The sequence below is a fragment of the Euprymna scolopes genome, chromosome 39, assembly GCF_053919585.1.
Source record: "Euprymna scolopes isolate OS-2025 chromosome 39, ASM5391958v1, whole genome shotgun sequence".
Taxonomy (NCBI): domain Eukaryota; kingdom Metazoa; phylum Mollusca; class Cephalopoda; order Sepiida; family Sepiolidae; genus Euprymna; species Euprymna scolopes.
The window spans coordinates 67,476,111-67,495,267 of record NC_136520.1 but is presented as its reverse complement, the minus strand read 5'-3'; the positions used below and the strand labels follow the sequence as shown (position 1 = coordinate 67,495,267).

The window sequence follows — 19,157 nt, the reverse complement described above, 5'->3', positions numbered from 1 at the left end:
GACCATTTTGATTGTTGATTGGATTAGTTTTTTTTGTTGCATCTGCATATGTTTTAGTTTCGATGATTTTCCTGGCCTCTGGGTAGAATATATTCTTTATATGTTTTAGTTTGGTCACTTCTTTTTCTCTTTTCCATATTTCGCAATATCTAGAGCCAGCGCCATGGTTTCCCAGGCAGTTGGCACACTTGAAATCTTTTCTGCAGTCAATGTGTGGGCCACTTTCTCCACATCTTCCACACACTGGTAATCGTGTGCACCGATCTTGATGGTGTCCAAACTTCTGGCACTTGAAGCATTGGAGGGGGTTTGGAATATAAATTTCTACATTTATTTTCATATATCCGACTTTCACTTCTTTGGGTATGGTGAGGAAATCAAAAGTTAGTATATATGTATTGGTATTGATTTTCTCACTGTTTTTTTTAATTTGAACTCTGCGAACATCTAACACATTCTGTTTCTGTAAGTTTGTCCTGATTTCCTCCAAGGGACAAAGTGCAAGTTTGTGGCTTTTCACTACTCCTTTGCAGGTATTTAGGGTTGGATGTCTGTAGCATTTGACTTTGATGTTTTCAAATAATTTTAGTTTCAATATTTCTTTAGTTTGTTCTTCGTTATGGGTTTCTATTAGTAGGCTGCCGTTAAATTGTTTTTTAATAGACTTTGGTTTTAGAGTTTTAAGATTTTTTTCAATTTTAAAAGGTGATAGTTTGCTCAAAGGAGTTTCCTCCATTGATTCTATTACTACGAATGTTGAGTTCCTTGGTTTTATCGTCTCTTCGTCAGAGCTACTGATGTCAGAGACATCAGAGTGGGTTCTCTTTGGGTGGTTGGGTGGTTTTTGGGAGGAATAAGCCATATATTTTGTTTTCTTTTTTCGTCATCTTTGTTCCCCACCCACCTCGGAGTCCTATTTGGGAAGAGCCTGGGGGGAAAGCCATTCGCCCAGCCTCTACAGGGATACAATGATGATTTAACCGACTTTGGTGGTATCATAATGATTATCTGTTCTCTCTTGATATTGCTATGGGATCTGTAGCAATCCTGAGGGGTTTACAGCCTCGTCATCGATATTCACACCTAATCGATTGACCCTCAGCCACCACTTTCCATCATATATTAGGGAGTAGGGTTATTTGTGGGAGAGGGGGGATGTGTTGTATTAGTAGTGAGTTTTTGGAATGGGCAATATATGGTGGGGCTTGGCGTGACTGGCCGATTGGTCGGATCGGACCTCTCCGACCGCCTGTCTAATCGAAGTAAGGGCCAAAGTAATGTGTTGCGGTGCCTAAACTTCTATGTATCCTGGTTTAGGTTCGCTCAATCACCAGGATCACGTCCTAAGACTTTACGGGTAGCAACCCACGGCTAACTGGTTGCCCCATTGAGGGATTTTTACCCTCTGCAGGGGGGCAGTCGGTTTGTTCTCATGCCCTACCGACAGGGCAAAAAAATAAATAAATAAATAAATAGATAATTTAATAGAATATATTTGTTTTCTTTTTCTTTCTTTTTTTGTTGTTTCTTTTCCTTTTTAAAATCTGTTTCTATTTAACCCATAGTTGGGACCCTAACAGGTACTACCACTCCGGGTCAGGGTGGACCTGGGAGCAATGGCAATTAAGAGGTGGCTCCACACTCCCCAAGCCCGTAAGCCGGACCTCACCATCGGATGTAGTTTAAGGTCATATCCAGGACCGGGAGTAAGGACGGAAAAAATAAAATAAAAAGGGGGGGGGGGAAATGGCTGTTGTTTTTGTTTTTGGTTTTGCAGAACATAATTAAGTTTTACAAAAAAGATCAGAAAACAAAAAAACGTCAATGTAGGTGCATTTCGTCTCAGGAAGCCACAGGGCAGCCTGATCTGGTAGCACCAGTATATTATTAAGAAACAATTTACAATTTTTAGTGAGATTAATACTAAATGTATCTATTATGAGGCTGATTTTGATCTTGATAGTTCAAACGGAGTTGTCTCACTAATTTATTCAACATGGCCGACTAAAATTCTACATCATGCCTAGTCATAAAATTTGATTTTCTTAATAAAAAAAAAAAAAACCTGCCTGATCAATTTACATAATTTTTAGAATATGACATCTTCGCTCCATGACAAGTACATACATTATGAAGATTGTTCTGTATTTTTTTTTTTTAAAGTGTAATTTTATTAGGTTGAGAATAAAGTTCTTGCGGAATTTATAATTTGGATTTCAAATGATGTATTTTCAAATAAGTTTTTGTTATAATCCCATTACTTTATATATAATTTTAAAGTGCATTTTTCGCTCTAATCGTTTGAATTACAATCGTTATAAAAGAATCATTTCTTCTTTTCAGAACCTTGAATACAAGATGGAAGAAAAGAAAATCACAATTTCCTTATTTCAATTCAAGCTAGGCTTAAAAGCTGCTGAAACAGCTCACGATATCAACAAAGCGTTTAGCTCAGAAACCACTACTGAACACACAGCACAATGGTGGTTTAAGAAATTTTCTGGTGGCAGTAGGACGAGGGTTTTGAAGATATGAAAGTATGGTTGGTTGGTTGTTTTTGTTTTACGGCATATCAACCCTTTTCGGGTTATTTAATGCCGAATCCAAAGATTTTGAAGAAAAATTTTTTAATAGAATATATTTGTTGTTTTCAAGTCGGTTTCTATTTAACCCATAGTTGGAATCCTAACAGGTACTACCACTCCGAGTCAGAGTGGACCTGGGAGCAATGGTAATTAAAGGGTGGCTCAAAACTCCCCAAAACCCACAAGCTGGGGCCTCACCACTGGATATAGTTTAAGGTCATATCCAGGACCATGAGAGTATGAGAGATTGGAAAGTCGTGATAAATGGCTGCCTCACAAATTGAACGGTAACAAAAAGAGACACTGTTATAAAGTATCATCTTCCCTTCTTTTATGCAACAAGAACAACCCGTTTCTCGATCGGGTTGTGACTTGCGATGAAAATTGGGTTCATTACAACAATCAGCAATGCTTAGCTCAATGGTTAGATGCCGACGAAACTCCGTGACACTTTCCAAAGCCAGAGTTGCACCAAAAGAAGGTAATGCTGATTGTTTCGTGGTCTGCGACCAGTCTCATCCATTAGTTTTTTGAATGCAGGCAAATCCATTACGGCGAAGAAGTACCGTCAACAACTGGATGAAATGTATCAGAAACTTCAACAACAACACCCAGCATTAGTCAACAAACAAGGCCCAATTCTCCTCCACAACAATGCCAGATCGCACGTTGCTAAACCACCCCTGCAGAAGTCTAACAAATTGGGCTACAAAACTGCCTCGTCCGATATACTATCAATAACTGTCATCTACTGACTGCTACTTTTTCAAGCATCTCGACAACTCTGTGCGTGAGAAACGCTTCAAAAACTCAAGCGATATCACAAACGCTTTCAGCAACTTCATCGCCATCAAATCGCAAGATTTTTATGTTATTGGCATAAATACACTTGTTTTGCATTGGCAAAAGTGTGTTGATTCTGATGGTGAAATATGTTCGTCTGAATTTATAAGTTAAAAACAAGAACTTTCTTGTCAACTTGATAAATAAGCAGCAGGAAAATCAAAGTGCAAATTTATTTGCGACTGATTTGATCTGTTTAACATTTCTTGTTGCATGTTCGGCAATGCCCTACCATTTTCATTAGAAATTGTTCCGTTTGAGAACGTGTTATGTGAGCGTTAAAGAAATGCTTAAATCTGATAACCTCAGAGGAAAATTAAGTCTGGACAGTATATAGGGAAATTTTATTCAAAATAGATTTCGATGGTATGGCCACGTTTAACGAATGGATGAGAGTGATCAGTGATTAACAGCTGTAGAACAGTTGAGCTAGCGGATCCAGTTCATAATGGAAAGGACAAAGAAAACATAAGAAAAGATAAGGATGGACTTGAGAGAAAGAGGGATAAATAAAGACCTTGCCAGAGATAGGTTATTTGGAAGTCAATTTCTAAAAGTCGTTGAACATATGCCAGCATATAAATCGGATGTTAAACCAAATATTATGAAGATAAGCGGTAGTCAACTAGCGTTTATGCAATGTTTACGACTTCCGTTCGTTTAAACACTGATGTCTAATGCCTGCACCTGAATTGCGCATTTATTAGTTATTAACTCCCTTCACTCTCATTGCAATTGTTTGGTGGCCCGGGGAAGAGGCTTAGCAAATAAAGTCAAAGCTGGCTTTGTGGCTGGGTTCAAATCTCCCAACCAGCAGGAATTGTTATTCTACACTGAGGATTGCATAAACGTGAAACATTGACATCTGTAGAAAAGAATTATTTAATTATATATCTTTACTATTATATAAAAGTCACTGTGTGTGTGTGTGTGAGGTCCTTCCTTCATTATAGGTTCCGAAACAGCTGAGCTTCCTTTTGCAAATTTCGCACAAAGGTAATTTATGTCTGGCAGTGTTCTCAGATGCTTTGTACAGAAATTCATCTGATAAGTATTGAAAATCAAAATAATCCGATCTTATAGATAAAAAATAATTTTTATGGGGGAATATTTTACATTACACCAGCCAAGGGAAATAATAAAATCACAGCAAATCATTTCTTAAAAAAAAAATTTATTGTCATCTGGTGACATAGCTCAGTAGTAGAGCATTCAACTACAAATCGAATGATCTCCTGTTCAAGCCCCGGTGTACCTCACCATTTTATTTTAATTTTTTATTAATGAGTTCATTTTATGATACAAGAAGACGTGGCATTTAAAATTGCCACAAAACATTTCTTTGTTTGCATATTTTTTTTAAAACTAAGCATTAATCAGAAGTGACTTCTTCAGGGCATTCATCGTTAAGCCCAAATATCAGCTGACGTGATAATATAAACAAACACAGACGTAATTTGATGAATGACATTATCACTTTATTTTTTTTGCAAATTAGTCCACAGGGCAAATTATTCCTCGTAATATATAATATTCAATAGAGGGTTGATTCTAGAATAATACATACACAATCTGCATAAATTAAAATATATTTAAGCATATTGTACGACCAGGTAACGCCAGACGTTCAGCTAGTATAAATATATATATATATATATATATATATATATATATATACGAACACACACACACACACACACATATATATATACACAAAAGTTTTTTTTGCTCATTACAAATTAACAAAATTTTTAATTTGTTGACTTAGAATGAGTGCTTTATGCCAAATTGATGGCTGAATATGGTTAAATTTGTGCTCATTCTTGCATTAAAAACATTAATAATCCCTAACCGTGCATCAAACAGATACCATAATACTTAGCTTGCTGCACCTTATCATAAAGGTGCATACAAAATTTCAGCCAAATCAAACCAGTAATTTCTAAGAAAAGTCGAAGGAACCAACAAACAGACAAAAAGAAATAAAATATAAAATTTATTTTAATCGTTGGTAATTGGTTTATGCTCAATAACTTTGCACATTGAAAATCCCCTTCACACTCTTATTTCGTTGCTGTAATAATTGTCACTAATTTACAAACTAACAATTTATTTTTGGTTTAAATATTGACTGAGTTTGTAGGAAACATATCATTTTAAAGTAATCAAAAAAAAAAAATGTAAAAAAAAAAAAAATAAAATTAGACAATAAATAAGAAAAAAAAGAAAAAATATAAAAAGATTCTGTACTATTACAAATTACTTCTAAATTAAAAAAATTTCAATCTAAAAAAACTAAAAAGGAAGTAACCTTTTTTAATGTTTTGGACACAATTTTTTTTTATTTTATACATGGAATTAAAAATTAATAGCTAAGCTAAAAAGCTTTAAAGGTTAACTACAAATAATACATACATATATATATATATATATGAAAAGTAATATGGTTAAGCTTAAACATGGAAAAGTAAAGGACTAGTGGTTAAAACTGGAAAAGAAAAGGACAAGATATTCTAGTAAAAAATATAAATTTATAACTTAAAATATTGCAGCATGCGAAGCTTCTTTTTAACACACTGCATTAGGTCCCTAGAAAATTAACCAATTTGATTGAAAAATAGGTGATATCACTGATTTCAATGGCAATAAAATATTAGAGGGTGAAACATTCCTTGATTCTCATTCAATCCAAGGCAACAGCAAGTATATATTTGTTGGCACTTCTACACTATCAGAACAAAATTTTTTTGCCGATAAATGGAGTTTTCAGATAAAAACAATGGTTTCTACTAATTTTTTTGTAAATTATAATAAATTACAATGTTAGCTTCCAAATTATGAAGTCAAAATTACGTGACTATTACTGAATTATAAAAAAAACAACTTTGTGTTAGGTGAAAAATTGCAGCCATCTTGCTTTTATAAAATAAATGAAAACAGAAAATTAGCTCCCTTTTGAACTCTCCTGTGTCGTTTTCTTTAAATTCTATTTATTTTCTTTAATAATTTTCTACCTTATCGATTTTCGTAATTTTTGGATATAATCATTTCAAAAATACGAGGAATACATATATACTATTGTTTTCATGTGAAATTCAGTATTAAAATTTCTTAAATTTCATTCTGATAGTCTAGAAGTGCCTATTTGTTAACTGAACCTTATCAATATCATGAAAATGAAAACAAATGCATTTTAAAGCGATATACATTTCTTCCATTAACAGCAATGGGCAAATAAGCTTAACTGATAGGGTATCAGACTGTCAGGGTTGGTCATGACTAGTGTCCCAAGTTTAAATCTTGCAGTTGATGTACTCGCAGCGTTTAGCCACACTGACGAGTTTTGAAGAGGAAATGTGTCTATGAATGACTATATTTTATATATCTATTTACATGTACGGGTCACTCACCTTTGGTGGTAACTTGCCGTCTTCACAGAGCAACTTGTCTCCATGGCTGATCTGACAATCCTTTAATGTTACGGACAACTCATCCAACAGGTCAGAAGGGAGGTCACACCAAGTCATCTTGCGTAAATGCCAGCCAGCTTCTATTAGCGTGAGACAGAAACAAAGAAATGTATTACACACGTCAATCTTGTAACAAAGTTTCATTTAACGCAAGAATTTCAATATGATTTATAAAATTAAATCGCACCTGGAAATGAGAGTCGCACCAAAAGTAATATATCCTATTTTCTTTAGCTTAAAAAAAAAAAAAATTGAGTTACGAAGATGGGAGTGGTGCCAGTGGTGACCTTTTGTGTTCCAGAATTTATTTTTCTACATAGTCACGACTATTCTTAATATACTTTTTACCAGCGGTGGAGGTAGTTCAGAGAGCAAGCTTTGTTCCTCACATTTGTCGCTACTCTGAAATCAATGAACCCATCTCCTAAATGTGTTGACATCAACTGCATCTGCTTCGTAAACTTTCAACAGATGCCGGTGAATGTTAATCGGTTCAATTTTTTTTCTGCATGGCGGAATTCAATGACGCATCTGTTTCTGATGTGCATCCATGATAAGTGTTACTTTCTTAGAGTTTCACACTGTCAATATTTGCAATAAAGAGATGAACCTTTCTAGTCATGAATACGTAAGTTCAGTCATCATAAAAATGCAATTTGCAATTCCCTCTGATCCATTCGGATGGAATAAAAATATAAAGCAGTACTTTTGGAATGCTACTCGCATTACAAAAAAAAAAAAAAAATGAAGCTCAAGAAAAGAAAAAAACAAATCCACATCATGGTGCAAAATTAACAGGTCTTTAATGTTGAAGTCTTTAATGTTAAAGTCTTTAATGTTGAAGTCTTTAATGTTGAAGTCTTTAATGTTGAAGTCTTTAATGTTGAAGTCTTTAATGTTGAAGTCTTTAAATGCCAGAAAAGTCTTCTATGATAGTTTCTTCCCTGGAACTGCTAGACTTTGGAATTTCCTTCCCGTTTCCTGACTGTACTAACTTTCAAAAGTTTAAATGTAATGTAAACAAACATCTCGCTGTTCGACTCCCCACAATCCCCTGTTAGACAATCTCAAATAATAACCTCTTATGTCTAAGTGGCATGGGAATCAAAAAAATAATTAAGCTGATGTTAGAATTGTTAAAAAAAAAAAAAAAATTCATTATATAATGTCAGAATTATTAAGTGATCTCCAATCAAAAACTTCAAAGTTTTATGGCTGACCTGGTAAAAAGTCATTGCACTGAGTAGAAATGGCTGCCATACAGTCTGCAACAGTTGAGTCTTCATCCAAAATCAGTTCACATTCTGGCATGTTACATTTGAGGCTGGCACTAAAACTCACAAAGATACTGATCTGAAATAGAAAATCAAATTGTCAACTCAAATTTTGGAAGGTGGTTATTTGGTGAATCCAGTTGGTTACATTAGCACCAATTTCACTTAACAGACCACTCTGTAAGTACCTATTAATAAACCGCACAGGGAGTCCTCCATTAATAAACCGCACAAAGAGTCCTCCATTAATAAACCGCACAAAGAGTCCTCCATTAATAAACCGCACAAAGAGTCCTCCATTAATAAACCGCACAAAGAGTCCCCCATTAATAAACCGCACAAAGAGTCCCCCATTAATAAACCGCACAAAGAGTCCCCCATTAATAAACCGCACAAAGAGTCCCCCATTAATAAACCGCACAAAGAGTCCCCCATTAATAAACCGCACAAAGAGTCCCCCATTAATAAACCGCACAAAGAGTCCCCCATTAATAAACCGCACAAAGAGTCCCCCATTAATAAACCGCACAAAGAGTCCCCCATTAATAAACCGCACAAAGAGTCCCCCATTAATAAACCGCACAAAGAGTCCCCCATTAATAAACCGCACAAAGAGTCCCCCATTAATAAACCGCACAAAGAGTCCCCCATTAATAAACCGCACAAAGAGTCCCCCATTAATAAACCGCACAAAGAGTCCCCCATTAATAAAATGCACAAAGAGTCCTGACTAATGAATGAACTCTACTTGTAAAACATTGATACTACAAAAGCCAACAATAAAATTGAGTTGGTCAAAAAAAAAAGTTAGCATGCCAATTAATATGAATTCCGTATTTTTAATCAATGTTTATGTTTGCAAATAAATAAAAATAACCTTAAAAAGTATAAAATAAATATCGCGGACAAGTTTTGAAAGCAAATCTATATTTAAAACTATCCGACCCATCCAAGCATTAAAACCGGAAAAAGGCGAGCTCATGTTATTTTCATTTTATATTCAAAAGTTTGTGAAATTTATTTGCTAACTTCAGAGAATAAAATGGCTGACACATTTATGATGGAATTGAAATGCATTAGGGTGGAATTAAATTTTGGGATAATTAGTTAGGATTATGAAAAAGTTATTTGTCAATATGTATTTTCCTCCCTACAAGGGCAAAGTTAGACACAAGGTCGATTTTTAACGTTGGGGGGGGGGGGGGGGTCCAGCTCCCAAAAAGGGGCTAACTCTAGATAGGAACAAAAATAAAAAAAACGCCTCAATCTAGAAAGATTTCTCCTTCAGTGATCAAGAACAGAAAGACTATGTGTGGCATCAGAACAGATACTACGCTTTGTTACTAGCCAAAAGGTCAAAGATTTGTGTTTTAGAACTTTTTCACTTCATAAGCATTTTATTTATTTATTTTTTTTTTTTTTTTACAAATTAGTCACAATTTACTGCAGGTTACTTAATGAAATTGTAAATTGGATTGATGAATAATACTATGAGAGGATTGGAAACGGTCAATGAAAGCACAGTATTTAATTACTTAAAAGAAAGTTCAACAAGGATTTGTTGACACTGAAGTTGAAGATGACTACATTGTATTCAACAGGGAAGTGGTTCCAAAGTATTGTGTTCCACAAAGGAGAAGTTCATGCAAGTTCCGTTTGATTTTAGGTACACAGATGAGGAACGGAAAGTTTCTTGCAATCACGATAGACAAGTTCTTGCTGTAAATATTTTTTTGGCGGGGGTAGAAATTGTGACTTAGCTGAGCATCTAGCAAAAAATAAAATAAAAAAAAATAGAGCAGAGAAAGACTAGCAATGTATTTTCTGCAGGGAAAAGAAAACATCTTTGTACATTTGATAGCAAAATCAATTTTGTACTATATACGATTTCTCAACAACAATCAACAACGATCCTTGCTTTGATGTGGATGGTTCTAATCACGTTATCTTGTTGTATGGGCTGGTGCATCTACCACTAGTTTCTCCCTCTTGGGTAGGGTTCAAAAAAATCTTCAATCCAACAGGTTCCGCTTTGTCAACTAGGCTCCAACCCCTGTCCCATCGCCACAATGTTGCATCCCTGTGCCTGTTTTACAAGTATTTTAATAAAATGTGTTCTGATGAACTCATTGCACTGGTGCTCCCTCGACATATTAACAAACCCACTAGAAACAAAATCACACCCCTTCACTGTTGAGGTCCCTAAATGCCAGAAAGCTTTCTACTCTAATAGTTTCTTCCCTCGAACAGCTAGACTTTGCAATTCCCTTCTTGCTACCTGCTTCCCTAACTGTACTGATATGCAGAAGTTCAAATGTAATGTAAACCGACATTTTGTTAATCTTTCCTAGGCATGGTCTCAAATAGTATCCCCTTACGTTCAAGTGGCGATATGCCTTGTTTGGGGTGAAGGCGGGTAAAAAAAAACAAGACAATCGCCAACCCCTTTTGTATATCGTGGTCTCTTTCATCTTCTATTCTGGCTGTGTCATCTTGGTGACTGCCGAGTAATAAAACAAACAAAACAACTCCGACATGTTCTGCAGATATCCATTGTGCTCTGGGTGTGTGCGACATCATCGATCCTCTAAACACAAGCATTAGGGCTGGGGGTTGGTTGCTCAATAGCCTTACAATTCCACCTCTCGATACTGAGGCAACACCAGGTACCCATGCTAATAAGCAAAGAAAACAACTCCGACATGTTCTGCAGATATGTGTTGTGCTCTGGGTGTGTGTGACACCATCGACCCTCTAAACACTAGCATCTACAGGTTAGTTGTCCGTCAAAGCATTCTTCATCAGTCGGTTGATAAAGTCAACTCCAAGTTACAATCTACTTCCAACTGTAAACTATCAGTCTTCGCAAACTTAAAACTGTTGTAAATCGTCACAAAACTTGTTTCCACTCTTAAAACTGTAAACTAATGGTTAATCTATCAACCTCTGTCTAGATTTTTTTTTTGTCCCAGTTACTGCCCTACCTTGATAAACAATCCTATTTCAACTTCCTTTTGTCTACCTTAGTGAGCAACTTCCTCCCAGTTATCTTTCTACAAATTCACTTCCTTTACTTTTGTTCAGCTGATTTATTTCCTACTTTTTTTTGTATGGTTTTTCCTTTTTTTTCACTTCCTAACACTGAGGGGGAGACCATAACATCACAAACAGTTAACACAACAGAATATTCTGAGCAGTATCCCATTTTATTTGACTCTTATACAGGTAGATGATTGTGGCAGGAGTACTTTTTGAAGCATCACAATGAGTCAACGATTTTTACACTAAATTTAGCAATACATTTCATATAAGATTTCCATTTCAGGTTTAGAATACAAGTCCAGCCGAGAAGTTCATCAATAGCAAGAATCTTCCTCAAAAAGTCATTTCAATCGAGGCAAAACAAGGATTTTGATGTGAAAGAAAAGAGGTCTTGGTTTTTGATGAATTAAAATTAACCAGCCACTTTTTTCCCCCCATTGCATCACGTGCTCCAGAGAATCAGCAAGGTTTCGATCAGCAATGCTCTTAGAAGTGATGCCATAGACAGTTATGTTGTTTGCAAAGATATGAACAAATGATCTCAGAATATTAATAGAATAGATTTCGAAGATCAGAAAAAGAGTTGAGCACAGAATGGATATTTGTAAGAGATCCAATAAGTTTTGGACTTTCACCATTTTTGTGTCTTTGACCTTATCCCTGGCGGAAACACCTGACTATGAAATTGAGAATAAACGAGTTAAAAACAAAAAAAATTCCTGTTGTTACTGCTCCACAGTGAAATGTTTTCTTGCAATGTCCAAGAGACGAAGAGAGCCACAACTTAAGGTTAATAGTCCGTTATCAAATGGCCATTGTGAACTTTATGGGTCATGTTTTCTGAACCTGTCCTGGACTATTGACCGTTACCTTGTCCATGTTACATGAACTCTGAATATGTGTAAACACGCACACACAAACATTTCTAACCACAAGACAATATACAAGCATCGGTTTCATACGCACGTATATTTATATAGACTGGATGTGCATGAACGCACGTATATATACACTTGTTATATAGAATTCCGCAATCAAACACTTTGACCTAAAACTGATCTAATTTTGAAATATCTAAGTTAGATTATAACCGATATTTTGACCAAGTTTAGTGATGATTGATCAAGCGATGTGGGTACGCTAAAAAGAGGAGGAAATGGAATGTTCAGGTCCGATAGAAACAAATCTACTTACTTGATTCTTTTGAAGCGGGCATTTTGGTTCCAGATAAACCAAATGGTCAGCACCCAATGCCAAATTATAAACCTTTTCATGTTCCCATACTAAAATGGAAAAAAGATGAAAAGTTAAATCGACAAATGCTTTATCGAATTACATTAACAAAAAAACAAATGACCCATAACTTCTGATTTTAAATTTGTAGACATGTCTTTCAAACTTTTTACAAGTTCGATATTTTTAAAACTGTAAAAAAGGCTTAATTTTCTTTTCATTCAGCCATTTATCCACATTTCTTCTTTTTTTTAATTCTATTTTCATTCACAGTGATGATCAATCAGCTATGTTGGTTTTCTGATGGTGAGAAAAGCAACTCTTGGAAAATGCCGTTTCTGATAATAACTCTAAATAGTGATATTGGAATAAAAATTGATAAATATATTACCATAGTTGTCGAGAATTATTGTGGTTGATTTTTCTTGAAATTTATAGATTTTCTTTTTCAAGCTTTTTAAAATTTCAATATTTTTAAATTTGTCTTCAAATCCATTTAAAAAAAAAAAAAAAAAAAAAAAAAAGAAATGGATAATTTTTATTTCATTTCGCCATTCACATTTTTAAAATTTTTTATCTGCACTCTAAAGTTGTCAGCACAATGAACAAGCAACAATCAGGTGGATATGGAATATAGAGTAAAATCACACCTGGCATATCAGTTTTGATATCCTGTTGATTAAATTGAATATACTAAAAGCTCGGTGACCTATGTTGGTCTGGCCACATTGAGGAGAGCGACTCTTGGATTAAAAAAAAGCAAAGACCTTGCAGTAGGAGGTTGAGGAAAGTTGGATGATCCTAGAAAAGGATCTTCATATAAATTTTTGGCACTTCTGCATGTCAGTGATATGTGTGTATTTTAGTTTCAAGAACCGCCGATAGATGTCACTTGTCAGCCAAAGAACAGGGGTCAATAACTCTTCCTTTTCTAAAAGTGCGCGCAAACTAAAATTATATTTTGATACATTTTTACACAATCTTTCTGCAAAAAAAAAAAAATAAAATTATTAAACCTCTATAAATGTTTTATGTTTTTAAAATTCTATTTTGCTCCATTTTTATACAACCTTACTGTAAAAAACAAATAAAATAATTCTAAAACAATCTATGTTTCATGTTTTTATATATTTAAATTTTATTTTCTGTTATAAATTATTCACTAAAAAAAATTATATTATTACATTAAAAAAATACTTTGATATATTTTTTATACAATAAATATTTCGATTTTCATATTTTTGTGTTATTTAGTTTGTTATTGCATATTTTTGCGTTATAGTAAACACTTGTTTTTATTTGAGGTTCACATAATGGCCGCTAGATGTCATTTCTCTTTCGAAGAACAGGGGGTCGATAACTTGTCTGTTGCTAAGTTTTCCTAATTGAGAGAATATGAAACTAACAAGAATAGTAAAGTGCTATGTTTTATTTTCAAAAAGTTCTGATTTAGCACCAATCCATGGAAACTTCACATAAATAGGACATTTTCGAGGGCCTTAAAATGTTCCATCTTTAAAAGCAATGATTTTATCCTTTATACATTTTTCAATTTGCTCTAGTACTAAACTAGATGCTCAACTTCAGCATATAACTGAAATCCTTTCAGCCAATAATATATATATATATTACCGACTTACCAAGCACCCCCCTCTCACCTTTCCCCCTTGTTCCCTTCCTCTTTTTTTCCGCTCTTCTCGCACCCCTCCCCTGACATCATTCACCCTTTCATCCCATCATAACAAACATTTCTGTAAAAGTCTGAGGAAGCTACAGACGACCAAAAAAAAAACGGCCAGTATGCTGAAACAAAAATGTAACTTAACAGAAAAAAAACGGTAATAAAAATAAAACATACATATACATATATATATATATATATATATATATGTGTGTGTGTGTGTGTGTGTGTGTGTGTGTGTGTGTGCATACTACTATGAGTTATTTCATTTTAACTGGTTTGGCTTAAAATATTTTTTTAATGCCTTTTAAAATATTTAAAATTTAATGTAAAAAAAATCCTGAATTTTTTAGATGAGGGCTGATTGTTTGTATCACTTGTAATGATTGGATTATTGTTCTCATCTTGAGTGTTGTTTGTGCAATGTTTTGGTTAGTTTGGCTTTTGACTTGAATTGCACTGATAACACTCAAGATGAGGACAATAGTCCAATTAATATAAGTAATATAAAAAATCCTTTTAGCCAATAATTATATATATATATATATATATATATATATGGTGGTTAAAAATGCTAAAATATTTTGAAAAAGAATTAACAAATACATACAGGGAAGTTTGTGACTGGCTCCATCTTTTTCAATTGAGAGACGGCCGCCCTCTGGAATGTCGAGTCCAAACTTTTCAATTGCAATGCTTTTCACCTTTGACACCAACTGATAAAAGAAAATTTCATTTAAAAAAAAAAAAATACAGGAAAAAAACGTGCTGTTAAATTTTTAGTTCAATCTTAGAATTATTTTAGAATCGTGTACAGATTTTACAGCGCAAGAGCAACTGAAATGAACAAGTTTCACATGACCCTATTTACACCATTCAAATGCCAAACTTTCACATGACAAACATGAGATATTATTTACTTTCATTAAAGTTTTGACAAAATTATTTATAATCTATGTAATTAAAAAGTTTTTAAAAAATTATTTTTAACAGTATTATCTATATAAATAAAATAGATGTATGTACGTATGCGTGTCTGTAAATATTTAACAGATAAACTCTTAAACTACTGGTCACACAACACTGAAATTAACAGGAAATAGTAATCATATATCAAGGATGGTTTATAACAAGTAAAATCTTTGAGTGGATAATTGTGTACAAAAATATGTCGGCAAGTAGAAATGCAAAATGTTCATTTCAACTTGCCAACATATTTGTTACTTTTGTGCATGCGCAAATTCATTCATGGATTGAAGTGGCTTAATTTTAAATCTTTTTTATCTATCCATTGTGATAGCTCAAACGGCAGGGGACGTGACTGGAGCACTAAAGGCGGGAATGCAGCTGGAGTGTTAAATGTAGTTTGGATTCTAGCTGATAGCATCCAAGTTATTTTTATTTTTTAACTTTTAAAATCAGTATTATATGCATAATATTCAATAGAGAATTGGCTCTGTAATAGCAAATACAAAATCTGCATGAATTGAAATTTATTTAAACGTATTTTACGACCCAGCAAGTTCAGGCATCTTCCACTAGTCTTTATCAAAATGAGTTTTAAATAATCAAAATGTTTCTTCAATCAAAATTCTCAGAAATCAAGTTTTCTAACATCTAACAAGTGATCTCTATACGAGATACATAGATGTTCAGGAATTGCACTAAATTTTTCTTTACCTTCATCATACTAATCGACTTCATTATATCTTTTCCTATCTTGCTGTATTCCAGAAAAAGGATTCATCTAGTCTGGTGGAGTATCCAGACTAGTATTGTTACAATAGACAACATCAGCATCTAAGCTAATTTGGAATAGCATACCAAGACGATCTTATTTTGGATGTGAATACTGTTAGTGGGTTTACATGTAAGGGAAAGTATCACCATGCCATGTTACTCTGACAAACCCCTGTACAGCGTGACCTTACACATTCAACAATATTGCCTAGAGGGCATTTAATTTCTCTCTATTTTAATATGTTCCTGACAGTGTGACACAAAACAAAGATACAATAGTATTAATTGGATCAATTAGGTTTCAAGAATCCCAGAAAATACGAAAAATGAAAGAGACGACTTCGGGTCTACACGGATTGATTTTTAGACACACATGCTGTCTGTAAACAAACACATAATAAACTTGAGTTGTTTGGTTTTTCATGAGATCGATTTTTCAATTTAGAGAAAAAAAAAATTTTTCTGGAGTCCTTGAAACCTAATTGATCCAATTAATAGCTAAACAAAAAAAAAACTCAAAAAACAAATAATTTTTAAAAAGTTAAAAACATAAATAAAAAAAACTTACCATATCTTTGTCTGTTTCTACAACCACAGAAGGGTAAATGTCTCCATCTGGAGTCTGTAAATAAAAATAAAGAGCTTGTTTTTTTTAAATTTTGTTTTTACAATATTCTTTGTTTTTTTTTTCTTTTTCAAAAAGACGTTATCCTCAAAATATCAAAGACATTTCCCATCCATCCCAGTTATATTAAAGTCCATATTGATCATTTGGGTTTTACAAGCACTATAGGGTCATTTAATGCCAATGTGGGAACCGTGAGTAGGAAGGGAAATGGTCTAAGGAAAGAAGCTACTGGAGTCTAAAATCTTCCAGCACCTAACGATCTCTACAGTGAAGGGGTGGATTTTGCTGCTACTTAAATTTTTTTTGTTTTTTTGTTGAGAAGGTGTAAGTGTAATAAATTCATCGAGATCCATTCCATGGAAGTACCTATTTACTATGCCTCCCCACGGGACAGAGTTAAACACCAGGGTCGTTTTTTAACGTGGAGAAAAGGTACAAAAATAAAAATTGTCTCAGTCGTGAAAGATTTCTCCTCCACCAAAAGAGAACAAGAAATAGAAGTGCAGCATCTGAAGAACAGATACTACACTTTGATCTTGTCCTAAAGGCCAAGAATTCAAGACATTCCATGGAAGTAATTGTAAAATAAAAACCACAAGGATGTGACAGGGGCAGGAGTTTGGCAACCAGTTTTGAATTTAGGTTAGAAAGTCTTTTTTGCACCTTGTTTAACAGGGTTTGTACAGATTTTCAATGTCCCTTTTCAAAGTTTTCAAGGCTTTCTCCAGACAAAATTTAAGTTTTCAGAACAAAATTTGGGGTTTGTTTTACAATCCAAAGCAATTCAAAAAAGTGGTAAAAAAAAGTCAAATATGCAACAAATAAATGAAAAATGAAAACAGATTAGGATAAATTCTCTTGAAATTTAGAAAAATTTTTTATTCACGTTAAAAAAAAATGTTAATTCTTAAAGTTTTAAATTTTTTAATTGCCTAAGCAGTCAATCTGTTGTTTTTAGTTTCAATTTCAATCAGCCTGTAAACGCAAAATATGGGGACATTTATGAGTGAACTGGGCGGTAACACATCTTTGAAATGACAACTTGTATAGACAAATATCACATTCAAATTTGGGGCAGATAAGTAGATTCATGAATATTAAGAAATTTTTTTTTCAAAGTATTGCTTAACGAATGTCAGTGGCCATCACTATTCTTAACACGCATGCGCATTAGTACTTGTTCAGTTGGGAAAAACATGACTGCCAGTAAAAACATAATTACATTGAATGGTAAACGTCTTAATATCCAGAAAACTACTTGTCTGCCCCAAATTTAAATGTGATATTTATTTTCAGCCTACTCGAAAGCTTTTAAAAGTTGTCAATTTAACGGTGAATGCCAATTTGCCATTAAAAGTTGTCAAATTTAACGGTGAATGCCAATTTGCCATTAAAAGTTGTCAAATTTAACGGTGAATGCCAATTTGCCATTAAAAGTTGTCAAATTTAACAGTGAATGCCAATTTGCCATTAAAAGTTGTCAAATTTAACGGTGAATGCCAATTTGCCATTAAAAGTTGTCAAATTTAACGGTGAATGCCAATTTGCCATTAAAAGTAAAAAACACAAAAGTAACTTTTACTTACTTGAATACATCTGTTTTCCACAATGACAAAAAGTTTATTTCTCTTGGCTATTGTCCACTCAGTTAAACTTGTCCTAAGAAAAAAATAAAATCTAAATCATTGAAGAACATTCCATACATTTAACTCAATTTTTTAACAGAAAATATTTTTGTAAACAAAACAGAATTAATTTTTAAAATTTAGCATTTCAGCCAAGAATGTTTGGATCATTACAAACATGGCTGGATCATCTCATAGCATAAGTTTTGTTAATATATTATAAAATAAGTAGTAATAGAAGCAGTGATATGACTTCCAATTTGAATTTTATTTGAAACAAGCAAGGTATGTTTTTTTTATTTAATACATAATTAACTGTCAAAGGTTATCGACTAATTAACCTGCATATGGGTGTTTTAAAATATTTTTTAATGTTATACAAATAACGATATGACTGATTCCTGATTCTTTGCATTATTTTTTTTTTCATTTTGGTCTTCCAATTCTAGCTCGCTAGTCCAAATAATCCATTCTGATTGTTATAACATTTTAGCCATTTTGCCGCCTCTCATTTCCTTGTGGCGAACTTGGAAATTGTTATGGAGTAAACAGTTAGCTTTCAAATTTTTCAGGCTTTGTATTTATTTACTTTCCTCAACATAAGTGTTGGTTTTTTTGCGTGAGGAAAAAAAAAAAAAAAAAAAAAACTGCTCCTCAAAAAGGGGTATTTTGGATTAATCGTCTTAATGTAGGGATCACGTAAAGTAGGTGATAAGATTCCTTTCACTTGTGGTTTTTTAAATATCCAAGCAAGTGGTCATTAAGGTAGGGGCAGTAATCCCCATTGAAGTAACATTTAAAAATGTTGACAAAATCTAAGTTACCTACACTTGAGCCACAGCAACGCGTGGAAGGGTACAGCTAGTATATAATAAAGCAATAGAAGCAATAGTAGCAATAGAAGCAATAGTAGCAATAGAAGCAATAGAAGCAATAGTAGCAATAGAAGCAATAGAAGCAATAGTAGCAATAGAAGCAATAGAAGCAATAGTAGCAATAGAAGCAATAGAAGCAATAGTAGCAATAGAAGCAATAG

The 19,157-nt window shown here is 33.7% G+C and overlaps 1 protein-coding gene across 1 annotated transcript in view; it reads right to left on the bottom strand.

Moving 5' to 3' along the window:
* The window catches only part of LOC145263824 (ubiquitin carboxyl-terminal hydrolase 40-like), a 150,193-nt gene that overhangs the window by 25,979 nt on the left and 105,057 nt on the right, over positions 1 to 19,157 (bottom strand). Inside the window, exons 20-25 of the mRNA XM_080120889.1 lie at positions 18,083 to 18,155; positions 16,437 to 16,490; positions 14,739 to 14,844; positions 12,409 to 12,497; positions 8,119 to 8,251; positions 6,839 to 6,978 (exon numbers count right to left, since the gene is read on the bottom strand). Of these exons, the coding sequence (XP_079977015.1) occupies positions 6,839 to 6,978; positions 8,119 to 8,251; positions 12,409 to 12,497; positions 14,739 to 14,844; positions 16,437 to 16,490; positions 18,083 to 18,155 (595 nt within the window). The remainder of the gene's footprint in view (positions 1 to 6,838; positions 6,979 to 8,118; positions 8,252 to 12,408; positions 12,498 to 14,738; positions 14,845 to 16,436; positions 16,491 to 18,082; positions 18,156 to 19,157) is intronic.